Genomic DNA, 15,367 nt, shown 5'->3' with positions numbered 1-15,367 from the left:
GTTTAGAAAAAATATAAAGTTGGGTGTCATTGGCATAACAGTGGAAATGTATTCCATGATTCCTGATAATATCTCCCAGGGGAAGCATGGATAAGGAGAAAAGCAGAGGTCTTAAAACTGATCCCTGTGGCACTATATACTTAACTTTTAATTTGACTTTTAACTTAACTTAATTTGTCAATTCCATGTTTACACATACAAAATGGTAGTGGTCTGATAAATAGGACCTAAACCATGCTAATGCTAGTCCACTAATGCCAACATAATTCTCCTGCCTATTCATGAGAATGTTGTGATCTATCGTGTCGAAGGCAGCACTATGATCTAAAAGCACTAGAAGAGAAATGCAGCCGCGATAAGATTATAAGAGTCATTTGTAACTCTGAAAAGTGCAATCTCTGTACAGTGATGGGGCCTAAATCCTGACAGAATTTGTTCATATATTCCATGTCTCTGTAGAAATTAACATAGTTGGGAGGACACTACCTTTTCTAGTATTTTTGACATAAATTGTAGTTTTGAAATCAGTCTGTACTTCGCCAATTCTCTAGGACCAAGCTGTGGCTTCTTAATGAGCGGTTTGATAACTGCCATTTTAAAGTTTCTTGGGACATGTCCTAAGGATAGCAAGGAGTTAATAATATTAAGAAGTGGTTCAGAAATGACTGGGAATACCTCTTTTAAAGGCTTAGTTGGTATTGGATCGAACATACATGTTGTGGCTTTTAATTTTTTGATAAGTTTTGTTTGCTCTTCATGACCTATGATCAGCGAAGGATTGAAGTTGCTTGTGAACAAAATTATGACACACTGTTTTCGGAGGTGCTGTGGCAGTTGATTGCATAGTTCCAATTTTATTTCTGATTACCGTAATTTCCGGACTATAAGCTGCAACTTTTTTCCCACACTTTGAACCTCACGGCTTAAACAACGATGCGGCTAATATATGGATTTTTCCCGCTTTCAAATTTTATTTAAAAAAAAAAAAAAAACATTCTGTGACGTGCTCAGTTTTTAGACCAATGAAATTACCGAACGGGTTAAGGTCAAACAACTTTTTTGTTTACTGTTTAGATTCAATCGAGCACGCTCAAACTTCCCATCATTCTGATTACGGTAGTCATTTTGTCACCCTCAAGACACGGAGAAATGCATATAATGCAGCTTTCAAGTTGAATGCGATTGATCTGGCTGTTGGAAAAGTAAATAGAGCTGCTGCACGGGAGACGTTGGAAACAGCAGCGTGATGAATTGACTCAGTGCAAAAAGACAACTAAAGGCTATTCAACTCCGACACCGAAGGAGATGACTTCAATGGTTTCATGTGCACAAGAGGAAGATAGTGACCAATGACTTTCTTGCTAGGCTACTGTTTACTGCTAATTTTTTATTTTTTGTTACAAGCCGTGTGTGGCAGCGGGGGCGTGGTCAAGCGCCCATCCGGGAGAGAAAAGCGGTAAGGGCGCTTACACCTGAGCTAATGTCTAACACCTGTGTCTAATTTCAGTAAGCGTGGGGAGAGCGGCATAAAAAGGCAGCAGAGAGAGAGAGTGTGTGTGAGTGAGTGAGTGAGTGAGTGAGTGAGTGAGTGAGTGAGTGAAAGAAAGACAGACAGACAGACAGACACTTGGCAGTCTAGTGTTGGCGCATAGAAGTCCAAGAATTGAGAAACTTACATTGCTGTGGCCATTAAAAGCCTTACCTGGAACGTCAAGTGCCCTGCTTCACGTGTCCTTCTTGGGGAAACTGTCACCCTGGCACCAGTGTGACAGTTTTCAGCACTTGATGTAAGCGCCCTTAGGCTACCGCTTTTCTCTCCCGGACGGGCGCTTGACCACGCCCGCTGCCACACCGTGTTTCGTTAAAGCCTATTTATTTTTGTTACAAGCCGTGTTTCGTTAAAGCCTATTTATTTTTGTTACAAGCCGTGTTTCGTTAAAGCCTGTGTAAAGTTCATTTGTTTCAATGTACCGGTAGGCACCTGCGGCTTATAGACAGGTGCGGCTTATTTATGTTCAAAATAATATTTTTTTGAAAATTCAGTGGGTGTGGCTTATATTCAGGTGCGCTCAATAGTCCGGAAATTACGGTATTTAAATTTTATCAATAAAGAAATTCATGAAGCCATTACTATTGTGCTGTGATGAAAAATCTGATTCAGTCGATGCCTTATTCCAATTTAGCCACAGTACTGAATAAACACCTAGGATTGTTGTGGTTATTTTCTATGAGTTTGCTAAAATATGCTGACCTGGCAGCTTTTATTGCCTGTCTGTAGCTACAGACACTATCCTTCCATGCACGGCAAAATACTTCTAATTTTTTATTCTTCCACAAAATTACCCACCACTGCGCATGAATACTATATTCACACTATTTATTATGCTGTTATAAATATCGCGAGGCCTAGCTGTAGCCTAGTTTACGGTATCCAACAGTTTGATAAGCCTTTTTACAACTAAACTATTTATTAAAGCAGTGTCAGAAAGAATCTGCAGAATGACCCATGACAAATATGCTCCGCAACAACTCAAATACACTTTTGGATTATGCATACTAACAGGAACATTGATCAAAGAAGAGGATTTTGGCATCTGACAGTGAACAAATGGCGCTTGATGGCTGTAGTAGAGGTGATTCAAAGGACTAAATATAAATAATTAAAGAGACAAAACATCTCAGAGAGTTAACATGGAACTCTGCACAAATACAGCTTGCTATATTTATCTATTAATCATTTTAGCATTAAGATAAACATGTTTCCCCTTCTGTCGCTCTCTCCACATTGTGTCAGAGAAGCGACACTAGGGGTCTCTCTTGAGCGCCGATATTCACCTCTGAACTATGAAAAAAGGCCAATGAGAGTTGGCAACCAGTATTTGCATGCCCCGGCCCCGGACATACGGGTATTTAAGCGGCGCAAATACGGGAGTTCATTCAGAAAATTTCTTCGGAGCCGATGGTCGTGTCTGCAACTGCTGCATACTACACACCGAGTTCCTGTCATCCCTCTGCTGCATAACTGCTGGATTCCACGGCACACAACAGCGGCTTTCTCCTGTTTGCACGGCTGTGCATTCCTGCCCTAGGCATCGACAGTGCAGATTTAAAAACTCTCACGAGTTTTTCCCTAAAGAGTGATTTTATTTAAAAGAGTAATTTCCTCTAAAGAGCAAAACACAGCAGCGTTGAGCGTCCTTTTAAGGACGCCAGCGTCCGTCCCTGTGTTGTTTCTGGATGCGGTAGAGTGCTCTCCGCTTCCGACGGCCACAGGCGCTGTCTCGTGTGTCTGGGTAGCGATCACACCGAGGCTGCGTTTGTGGATGGTTCATGTTCTCACTGCGAGAACATGACCATGACAACGTTGCGGTCGCGGCTTGCTTACAACCGTGAGCAAGCCACTCCAGCCGCCCCCCGTATTGCTCCTTCTTCCCACGGGATTGAGGACGATGCGGCTGGCGATGGAGGTGATTTGGGGATGGCAGCGGGTGCAGCTCCGCCGGGTACGCCCCCTCGGACCACCCGCGCCCCAGCACGCTCGTTGATTCCTGTCCATGCTCGAGACGGCGGCGACTCGCCTCACAGCCAGTCAGCCGACCCTCTCTCGATGGAAGCCGATGAGCTCGCCGCGGTCTGATGCAGAGGACTCCCCTGGGCTGCCGCCTTTGGGCTTGCATGCCCAGGCTGAGGCTGACGCACAGATGTCTGACATGCTTTCCCGGGCAGCCAACAGCTTGGGCTTGGATTGGAACCCTCCATCCTCCCCACAGCCATCACGGCTGGATGACTGGTTCCTGGGGTCTGCGCGCCGCTCACAGCCTCGCCCCCCCGGTTCCATTTTTCCCGGAAGTGCATGACGAGCTGGCGTCTTCGTGGAAGCACACCTCTCCACTCGTCACACCGCCACAGGCTCGTCCGCCCTCGCCACCCTCGGCGGCGAGCGCCGCAGTGCACGTGGCGATTCCCCAGGTGGATAGGGTGGTTGCGATCCATCTATGCCCGGTACCCCTACCACCTGGCGAGGTTGCCCGTGCTCCCTTCCCGGACCTGTAGAGCAACCTCCTGCGCTGACAGAGAAGGCCTACAGTGCCACCGGACGCGCCGCTTCGCCCTGCATACCATGGCTCTCCTGCAGGTCCACCAAGCCAAGGCGCCGCCCAACATGCACGGGGTGGCCCTGATCCCGACACGCTGCAGGAACTGCGCTCAGCACCGACCTGCGCCCTGAGGCGGCGAAGGTCACAGCGCATAGCGCTTCGGGCAGGCGATGGCCACGCTAGTGGTCCAGGAACGTCAACTGTGGCTGAACATGGTCGAGATGCGTGAAGCCGACAAGACTCGCTTCCTCAACGCCCCTGTCTCCCAGTTCGGCCTCTTCGGTGACACCGTCGAGGACTTTGCCCAGCAGTTCTCCACGGTAAAGAAGCAGACGGAGGCCATCTCTCACATCATGCCTCGCCGCAAGCCTGCCGCCACGGCCCATGCCCCGTTTGCTCGCCGAGGGCGTCCTCCCGCAGCCAGAAGACAAGCTCCTGCTCCGCCTCAACCCGGGCCCAGCTCTCAGCCCCAGCATCGAGCAAACTGCGGGAAGCGCACGCCCCCTGTCTCACGGACCCCCTCGAGGACCCGGAAGGCTCCCAGGCGCTCCTGAGACAACGCACCCAGAGTCCAAGAAGTTAGCTCCGGAGGTGGTAAGACCGCTCCGTCCCGCGGTGGAGGGCCGGGAGGAGAATCTTTTGTTTTTTCATTTGCTGCACCCCTTAACGGGAGCTGCGGTACCCAAATTCTCAATAAAAGAGCTATTTCCTTTGTCTCTGGGGCATATGGCCCGCAAATGCCGTTCTCACGCCACTCTGCTTTCAGGCCTCAACAGTCCCGGCTCCATGGACGTGGTGTCCCCGCCTTCAGCCCCATGACTGTTTCCCGGCCGGCTGTTCAGACGAGTCCAGAGGACGCCAGCATCAGACCTCCTCCTCAGTCACGAACCCGCCCCCTGCCGGGTGCGTGGAGCAAGGTAAGTGCTTTGAGTTTGTTCTCAGCACCAGAGCCTCGGGATGCCACATTGCCTCCTGACGCCACGTTACCTGTTCCGCACAGCTGCGAAGCCCCGCCGGGTACGTCCAAAAAACCTGTCCCTTTGCTGCCCCTAGCACGGAGTTTAGAGGCGTGGCTTTCACTGCCCAACCCGTCACGCTGGCTGCACCGGACCATTCGACTTGGTTACGCAATTCAGTTTGCCAGGTCTCCGCCCCCCTTCGTGGGCGTACATTTTTCCGCAGTATACGGCCAACATGCCCATTCCCTGCACGAAGAAATCGCCTCCCTTCTATTAAAGTACGCGATACAGCCTGTCCCTCCAACCGAAACGAAGAAGGGTTTCTACAGCCCTTACTTTGTTGTACCCAAGAAAGGCGGCGGCTTATGACCGATCTTGGACCTGCGAGTTTTCAATCGGACCTTGTCCAAACTCCGTTCAAAATGCTCACCCAGAAACAAATTCTATCTGGCGTCCGGCATCTAGATTGGTTCGCAGTGGTAGACCTGAAGGACGCGTACTTCCACGTCTCAATTTGCCCTCGACATCGACCCTTCCTACGGTTCGCGTTCGACGGCCAGGCGTATCAGTACAAAGTCCTCCCCTTCGGCCTGTCTCTGTCCCCTCGCGTCTTCACGAAAGTCGCAGAGGCAGCTCTTGCCCCGCTCCGAGTAGCCAGCATACGCATACTCAATTAACTCGACGACTGGCTCATACTGGCTTACTATGAGAATAGGTAGAGTTACTATGCGCACACAGAGACCAGGTGCTCAGGCACCTCAGCCGTTTGGGGCTTCAGGTCAACTGGGAAAAGAGCAAGCTCTCCCCGGTCCGGAGCATCTCTTTTCTCGGTCTGGAGTTAGACTCAGTCTCAATGACAGCACGCCTCTCCAACGAGCGTGCTCAGTCAGTGCTGAAATGCTTCGCTTCTTTCAAGCCAGGCGCCGTGGTCCCGCTAAAACGTTTCTAACAGCTCCTGGGGCATATGGCATCCTCCGCGGCGGCCGCGCCGCTGGGGTTGATGCATATGAGACCACTTCAGCACTGGCTCCGGACTCGAGTCCGAGGCGAGCATGGCGCCGCGGCACGCATAGCGTAAAGTTACCTCTGCCTGCCGCCAGACCTTCAAACGCTGGACAGACCTTTGCTTTCTAAGGGCTGGAGTACCCTTGCAGCAGGTGTCCCGATGTGTTCTGGTCACGACCGACGCCTCAAATTGGGTTGGGCGCCGTGTGCAACGGGCGCAAGCCGCAGGCCGGTGGAACCGAGGCCGCTGCGCTGGCACATCAACTGCCTAGAGCTGCTGGCTGTTTTTCTGGCCCTGCAGAAGTTTCTTCCATTAATTCGGCACAAACACATCTTAGTCAGGACAGACAGCACCACGGTCGTAGCCTACATAAACCGCCAAGGCGGAGTATGCTCCCTCCACATGTCACAGCTCGCCCGTCGTCTCCTCCTATGGAGTCAGCAGCGACTGGAGTCACTGCGCGCCACTCACATCCCCGGCAACCTCAATGTGATGGCGGACGCGTTGTCAAGACAAAGCTTGCCCGGCGGAGAGTGGAGACTCCACCCCCGGTCGGTCCAGCTTATTTGGGACCGGTTCGGCAAGGCTCAGGTAGACCTGTTTGCCTCCCAAGAAACCTCCCAGATGCGTTGGCACACAGCTGGCCCACGGGGCTGCGCAAGTATGCATTTCCCCCAGTGAGCCTTCTTGCACAGGTGCTATGCAAGGTCAGGGAGGACGAGGAGCAAGTCACTCTGGTAACCCCTTACTGGCCCACCCGGACTTGGTTTTCGGACCTCACGCTCCTCACGACAGCCCCTCCCTGGCGAATTCCCCTGAGGAAGGACCTTCTTTCTCAGGGACGGGGCACGCTCTGGCACCCGCACCCAGACCTCTGGAACCTCCACGTCTGGCCCTTGGATGGGATGCGGAAGATCTAGCCGGCCTACCGTCGACCGTCATAGATACAATCAATCAAGCCAGAGCCCCCTCTACCAGGCATCTTTACGCTCTAAAGTGGCGTCTGTTCATGGACTGGTGTTCTTCCGAGGCGAAGACCCGCAGAAGTCGCGAGTTAGGTCAGTGCTCGTGTTTCTTCAGAAGAGGCTGGAGAGGAGGCTGTCCCCTCCACCCTCAAGGTGTATGTTGCACGCTATCGTGACCCACCATGACACGGTAGACGGCAAGTCTCTTGGTAAGCACGACTTAATCGTCAGGTTCCTAAAAGGTGCCCGGAGGATAACTCCCTCCCGGCCTAACCTGTTCCCCTCCTAAGATCTCTCGGTCGTCCTTACGGGACTCCAGAGACCCCCCTTCGAGCCGCTTGACTCAGTTGGACTCAGGGCCCTCTCTCTCAAGACCATCCTGCTGATCGCGCTCGCTTCCATCAAGAGGGTTGGGGACCTGCATGCGTTCTCTGTTAGCGACGCTTGCCTGGAGTTCGGTCCGGCAGACACTTTCATGATCCTAAGACCGCGACCGGGCTATGTGCCCAAGGTTCCCACCACACCCTTCAGGGATCAGGTGGTGAACCTGCAAGCGCTGCCCCAGGACAAGGCAGATCCAGCCCTTTCACTGCTGTGTCCAGTACGTGCCTTACGTATTTACCTGGACCGCACACAGAGCACCAGACGCTCTGAGCAGCTCTTCGTCTGCTTTGGGGGACAGCAGAAAGGGAATGCTGTCTCCAAGCAGAGACTCGCCCACTGGGTTGTCGACGCCATTTCCTTGGCTTATCACACCCAGGCCGTGCCCCCCCCTTTGCGGGTCTGAGCCCACTCCACCAGGAGTGTCGCGTCCTCATGGACACTGGCTAGGGGCACTGCCCTAGCAGACATTTGTAGAGTAGCGGGCTGGGCAACACCTAACACTTTCGCGAGATTCTACAATCTCCGAGTTGAGTCAGTATTGTCCCGTGTTCTCTCAGGTACCGAGCCCGTAGAACTCGGTGGCACGCCCACGATCTGACCGGGTGAATCGCTTGCATCTAGCGCCCTTCCCCCTAACCAGGGGAAACAGTGTGCCTTCGTTCCCAGGAGATATCAGGTTTGGGACAGTGGTTGATTCCTCCCTAGCCCTCGTGGGTCGCAGTTCAGCGGAGGAACTCGCCGACCCAAGCCACTGCGGGTACCGCAAGCTACCCTGCACTGGTATAGGTGCTCCACAGGTAAGGCCTCCTTCGGACTCCCCTGTGTGTAACGCCACGGTTCTGTCCCCTCGGGCGAGTGGACTCCCGTGCTTCCCTTAGGCAGCCACGGCTGCCTCGGTTGCCGTGCTGTATGTTTCCCCCTCTATAGGCTGGATCCACCACCGCACCGACTTTTCCACATAGGCCCTAAGTCAGGCCTCTGATGGTTTTGCCACTTAAAATTGCCTCCCCTCTCGGGTAGGCGTGGCCTCCACAGGGTCTTCTCCGCCCTGAATAAGGGCTAAGACCCCCTTCCCTCAATGCGTGTAAGGGCCCCGGCCTAAGTTGCTCTATGCGAGAAACATAGAGAGAAAAGAGGCCCGGCCAGGCTTGGCCCGTTCCCAGGTTGGCGGCCAGCACCTTGTTCCCCTCCAGGGTAACGATAAGGAATCCTGATGGCTTAAATGGGGCATTGGGGAAGGGTACGTGCAGCCTGATACAGTTGGTCGTCCTGCACGTAAGAATACCTGCTCGCTCCTGTATCAGCAGTTCACGTACACGGCTCAGCGCATGGTGCTTTTATAAGTGGACCCCTAGTGTCGCTTCTCTGACACAACGTGGAGAGGTTAGGTCTAGGTTACGTATGTAACCTCCGTTCCCTAATGGAGGGAACGAGACGTTGTGTCTCCCCTGCCACGTCGCTGAGCCGAGCCACTGTTGTGGCCGGACCATTTCCGGCTCCTCAGAAAAATCCTGAATGAACTCCCGTATTTGCGGCGCTTAAATACCCGCATGTCCGGGGGCGGGGCATGCAAATACTGGTTGCCAACTCTCATTGGCCTTTTTTCATAGTTCAGAGGTGAATATCGGCGCTCAAGAGAGACCCCTAGTGTCGCTTCTCTGACACAACGTCTCGTTCCCTCCATCAGGGAACGGAGGTTACATACGTAACCTAGACGATTTGTTTTATTAAATAACAAAACAAAAAAAATCATCAAGGAGACGATTTGAAAATCGTTTGGCTCAAGATTCGTGTGTCAATTAAGTCCCCCAGACCTAGTTGACACACAGTATGGCTATAGAGCAATAAAACAAATGTGGTACATATAGCCCACACAATTTGATATTGGAAGAATGTTATGAGAAAAACTTGCATTTGTAGTGCCGACTATTAATTACAGACTTTGCTATCTTGGTGAATCTGAGTACAGTGAAACATTGTTGAGATCTCTTCAGAAACACTTGAGGAGGCAAATGTGAGATTGCTGCTCTCTAAGCTTTTTTGAGATTATGAATCAGGAGACATAATGCAAGTCTCCACTTGCTCTCCATTTAATATTATTAGTTAGTAACTGCAACGACTAGCAGCTTAATCTGTGAAGATGTTTCTTAAATATGCAATAAAACAGATTGAATAGAACACATGAGCAAAACAAATAATAGAGTCTACAGACAAAAAAAGGCCTTCTTTATAACAATATTGTTTTGTGGAAAATAGCCTGGAGAAGATCTGATAAAAAAAATGTAGGCCTATTTTAGTCTCTCTTTGTCCAATATATATTTTGTCTTTCCATCGATTGTAAAAGTGACATAGACATTTAAAGCTAAACATACTCAAAACTATTCTTAAGTCAACACTGGAACAAATCAGCCTTTTCCCCAAATGGAACAAGGGCGGTCCCTGGGGTGTGAACGCTTTTCAATCAGGGCCATCGTATCTTGGATGCTGACGTCATGGCAACAGGCTGTGTAGGAACGAGCTTAATTGCAACAATTGAGAGAGCTTAGGGCTGATTCTGCCACTCCTGCCATCTTACAGCATGTAAAGCTGAATCCAGGCAAATAAGTGGTTGCTTTCAATGACCCGATTCTATCCGCAGGCTGCAGACTCATCAGTAGAGCCGGGTGATGTGCTGTGCCAGTGAATAGCTTGTTAACAGAGCAGCGATGGCCAGAGAGCAGCAGTAATGCATCACAAGTGCAAGAATAGCACCTGAAAATCACACCTATATCACTTTTAGTTAGTTCTCTGTGCTTTCTGGAGCAAGGGTATTATTTGCATTTGCATATTTATTTTCATTTTAATACTATTTTTTTGTTTTTATTTTATTAATTTACATTTTTGTAAAAAAAAAAATTGTTCATTTTTATATATTTCAATTTTCTATATAGTTATTTCAGGAATAATTTTGATTGTTAAACTTCAGTTTTTATTTTATTTCATTGTAATTTTTCAAAACATTAAATGCTGAAGTGTGAAATTGTTGTGCCACTCATGTCACCAAATGGAATTTCAAAAATAAACAGTTTTCAAACAGATTCCAGAAAACTCCCAACTGTCTGACATAGGTTGTATAAACAGATCGTCCTGACTCAAACTCACAAAATTGGTCGAGCCAATGTTGCTGTATCAGGCTGCATGTGCCCCTCAAACAGAGCAATGTTGTGATGGCACCAAAGTGTTACACTTTTAGGTTAAATCAACCCACAAATGCCTTATAGTTGATTATGCATATTAAATCATATAAAAAAGAAATTTTACATGAAAAATATTACATGCTTTAGCTTTAAATATATAGTTCACCCAAAAATGAAAATTCTCTCATCATTTACTCGCTTTCATGCCATTCCATTTGTGTATGACTTATTTTCTTGTACTGAATCCAAATTAAGATTTTTGTAGAATAACTCTGAACTCTTCTAGAAAAGCTCTGTAGATCTTACAATGGAAGTAAATGGTGACCAGACTTTTGAAGCTCCAAAAATCACAATCCATATGACTCCAGTGGTTTAATTTATGTCTTTTTAAGCAATACAATCACTTTGGGTGAGAAACAGATCAATATTTCAATCCTTTTTTTTTTTTACCATAAATCTCCACTCAAGAGAAAGTGAGGATTTATGGTAGATTCATGAAAGTGGAATTCCCAAATTTATAAGCAACTATATAAAAACATTATAGATTTGGTAACTATGCCTGTCAGATGCAGAATCACTGTGGATGCGCTGCAGTAGCCAGATATCACGCGATTTGCAGGGATAGTCATAAACCACTGTAGTCATTTGGTTAGAGTTTAAACAATCAACATGAACTCTTACATAACATCAGCATCAATTATAATATACTTACAATTTTTGTTTATTCACTGGAATACCAAATGCTAAGTTGGCAGATTAGGTGGCAATGCTTTTCCTTAAGGTGGCTGTTGCCACCCCCATGCCAGCCTAATAAATCCACTCCTGCTGGTAGGCAAGGTTACAAAAACTGCATCGAAATTTGCATCATGGCACTGTGCTCAAAATGTACTGGTATGGTACGGAAAAACGAATTGTACTTTAGCCTTTATAGAATATTGCTACATTGCTTCATAATATGAAAATGTGTTTTTTGAAACTTAATAGAGACAAAGGCATAAGGCAGCACGTACTGACTTAATAAAATGAATGTACACTGTGTATAATTATTCTTTGATTTGAAATAATTTACAATATTTCCTCTGTTGTGATCCATATGTTTAATTGCATGATGTATCATGAAATAGAAGACCCTCAGAGATAAGTATGTGCTGCTCTACATTTTACACATGGCAGTGTGGACTGTTCGTGTAACATTAAGTGTGTGTGTGTTTTCTGCAGGTATACACGAGTTCCCTGATGATATTTTCACCTACCAGGAGCGAATGGAGGGGGCCGTAGCCTTGCACGTTCTATGTGTAAGTTTCTATGCCATTTGCTTTTCCTTTCAACATTCTACCCATTAGTTTGAATGCCTTTTTCAAGCTGAATTCTGCATATAAAATTACCTGAACACTTAAAATCATAAGGCTGTGTTCCATTCAAGCATTAGTTCAGTCTCTGACCTATTCTTTGTTACAATTGCTGCAAAGGATTTTCTAAGTTACTTGCTCATAACATAAATTAATTGATCATGTTTATTTTATGGTAATATTACCTAATTGCAATAGAGGATATGCACAAGAACAGGGTGTTTTTTTAGCTTAAAGTATACTCTCAGAGCTTGAGAAAGTATTGAGAAGACTGTTTGAAAACAACGTTTATTTCTATAATTCCATTCAGTGGCACAGAAATTACACATTTCCGCTTTAACAAATGATCTAGTTATATCATGTAGTCATTGGAATGTTATTTTAAAGTTCTTACGTGTTAAAAGGGAGAGAGAGAAAGAGTGTTAGTTTGGGCTTCAAGCCCAGTCTCTGGCACCTCATGCATGATGACACAATTATTTGTTTACATTTATACACAATAACACTTTCTGCTGCCAACAGTGCAAATAGTTTCTGGTCTTTTATGGAATATTTTGAGGTTTCTCTGGAGGTCCTAAAGTGAGCCAAAGAGAACAGCACTAGAAGTCTGAAGGAGTGTCCGAAGCCTTTTGAATCATTACTCACTTTAATAATTTTACATTAAACATAATTAATTGAAGCCGACATTCACTCAGCTTTGGAATTTAAGCCTGTACATAAAACTTTAGATTCCATCTAATATTTTCTATCGTGCACCTTGGCAACATTTCAAAATTACTTTGAAGGATGATAGATAGGTTGATAAATCTTAAGATAAATACTCTTAAGATAAATATTAGATATATCTTTGCACAGACTTTGCATGTTACTACACGATTCTATTATACTTGTCTCATGTTAACTCATTTTGGGATATAATTTTGTACCTGGGTTAAGTGCAGGACTATGGCTGTGCACTACGTCTTATCCAATTTTCATGCCTGGGCAACGCATGGCATGACTGCCCATGGGTGGGAGTATTTGGACTATCTGTCGGCATTTGGTGTATTCGCAGTAGGTGTATTCGCAAAAATATATCGGAGGTCCATATAAATGAAAAAGCGCAAAGCCTTATTTACTATTTTTGTGAGAAATAAGTAATTGCATTTAAGATGTCATCTATAACCACCTATAATCTCAGCGCTATATCTAAACTCATAAATTTTCAGTTTGGGGATTCCAAAAAGAGCATGTATCTGTAATTATAGGGGAGCATAAAAGTATCTCTCTGACGGTTACAGTTAGTACATTATGTGATTATGTGTGGATAATTATGCCCCCCCCCCCCCGAATTAGAAAAAAGTTGGAAGGTGTATTGAACAGACATTACATATCAGATGTATGCTGATTTAGAATTAAAAGTTTTAAATATTTAAAAGATGATTAAGAGGGTTCATTAATTTTGAACTATTTACTGCCTTTGCGTGACTAATATGTAATCATGTAATCCATCAAATGTAACTGTAATCTTATTATGAGTATTTTAAAATGTATTTTAATCTAATTACTAAGTACTGATTTTTTGTAATTTGATTACATATAATCCATTACTATCCAGCACTGAACACAGTCATTCAGTATGTCTATGCATTGTATTTGATTGATCACTGTTCATGTCCAGTGGTGTTGAAATGCTGCATCTTGATGATTTACTGTATCTTTACTCTATCCTTTCTTCATGTTTACTGAAAACTGAAGTTGCAGTGAGTGTTTTAATCTTAATTTAAAAATAATCTGATACAAGTAATCTTTTTATTTCAATCAGAATCCTCCTCTGACTAGTGATTCGAATTTTAAAATTCGCCACAAATATTATCCTTCACTAGTCAATAGGTATCGCATCCTAGTTACTCTTGATTTTGTGCACCCATCAGCAACAACAAATCAGTGCCTATGCATACAGCCTTTTTACAGTACACTGGCTACCATTGTCTTATGAATGGGATGTCTGCATTTATCATATTGTGCTCTGCACATGCAATTTCACCAACCTACTATCCCCAAGATTAGCACATGCTTGCAAGAATATGCCAGAACTTCATGGCCATGCCTAACTTTGTGTGTATGACATAGATCCGTCTTAAAATAGACCCTGTAATGTTTAAGTCTTGAGGGCTGTGCATTTGTGTGTATTTTAACATTAAGTGCCTTTACTTCCATTGTACGTGTGTAACGCACACAAGTTGAGACAGTCACAATGTAAGTCAAAAACTGTGTTTATTTGCAGGCAGGCAAAAGTACATACAAGGGGCAAATCCAATGAAGAGTAGCCGTGGGAAGCGTAGGGTCAAGAGCCGGGGAATCAAAGAGATGAACAAGGGGGCAGATCTAGTGAGGGAGGTGAACGATAGCGGGGGTCGAAGTGGGGAAAACAGTTAACAACTATGGACAAGACAAGACGGGATAAGCGGGAGCGAAAGACAGGGAAACGAGAGGAATAGGGAGTTGGCAAGCTACGAGGGTAATCAAGAGTGGGGAAGTCAAAACTAGACGCGACTAGCGAGGGTCAAAACACGGGAATCTAAATACAATAACCAACGGGATTCAAACGGAGGGATAGTGTATTTATAGGGGCGAGTGCAGGTGTAGACAATGACAGGTGACGAGACGAGTGCAGGTGTACCTAATGTGTGGGGACAAGAAGCGCGTGAGTGCAGGTGTAAACAATGTGTGAAGATAGGAAGCGCGTGAGTGCAAGTGGTCATAATGTTCAGGCTGAAGAGCCGAGTGCGCCAGAGGGGGGAGATCGTTTACGAGCGAGAGCTCGTAAAAGCAAAACCGGGCGTGGAAGCCCGATGGAGGAAAAAGAGCGTTCGCGCTCAGGGGGGCGGAGCGAGGGAGCGGGAAGCGAGCACGCTCGCGGAGTGCCTGTGTGCGAGACGGGAGATAGTGTGCGTGTGTGAGGAAGCTGAGATGGGGCAGAGGAAAGGGGTTCGTGACAACGTGCCTTACTTTGACCACAAAGTTAACTTTTTAAGCAGGTACAAGTCTTATTTTTAGTGAACATTCCTTGAAGGAATTATAGTAATTAAGGAATTAATACTTAGTTAATAATTCACTGCTGTTGATTTTAAGAATATAAATCTTGTAGTTCACTTTAATGCCACTGGTTGTAAACTATCACTAAGTGACTTTTCATCATGCATCAAGCTGTCCTGCCCCATAGGCCAATCCTGAGCACAATTGTAAGGAAAATGGCATCTGAAGCAGGTAGTGAGGCACTGCCAGACAAATAAACAATGGCACTGCCATTGTTGTAAATTGTTTAGGAAGTTGCCCATGTAATCAGAGAGTGGGTGGATGGTAAAAGCTGCAGTGAAAAGCCTTTAAGACTCCCTCCAGCTCTGTATATGTTTTATTTATCTTTAGGGGCTTCAGTAGCCCAGCTTTGCCTT

General features: G+C 46.4%; 1 protein-coding gene across 1 annotated transcript in view; it reads left to right on the top strand.

The window, feature by feature from the left end:
- Positions 1 to 15,367, top strand: part of LOC127660998 (sodium/potassium/calcium exchanger 3-like) — a 163,663-nt gene that overhangs the window by 109,034 nt on the left and 39,262 nt on the right. The window contains exon 3 of the mRNA XM_052151518.1: positions 11,806 to 11,882. Within this exon, the coding sequence (XP_052007478.1) occupies positions 11,806 to 11,882 (77 nt within the window). The remainder of the gene's footprint in view (positions 1 to 11,805; positions 11,883 to 15,367) is intronic.

This window comes from Xyrauchen texanus, chromosome 20 (genome assembly GCF_025860055.1).
Source record: "Xyrauchen texanus isolate HMW12.3.18 chromosome 20, RBS_HiC_50CHRs, whole genome shotgun sequence".
Lineage (NCBI taxonomy): Eukaryota > Metazoa > Chordata > Actinopteri > Cypriniformes > Catostomidae > Xyrauchen > Xyrauchen texanus.
This window is presented reverse-complemented; position numbering and strand designations above follow the sequence as displayed.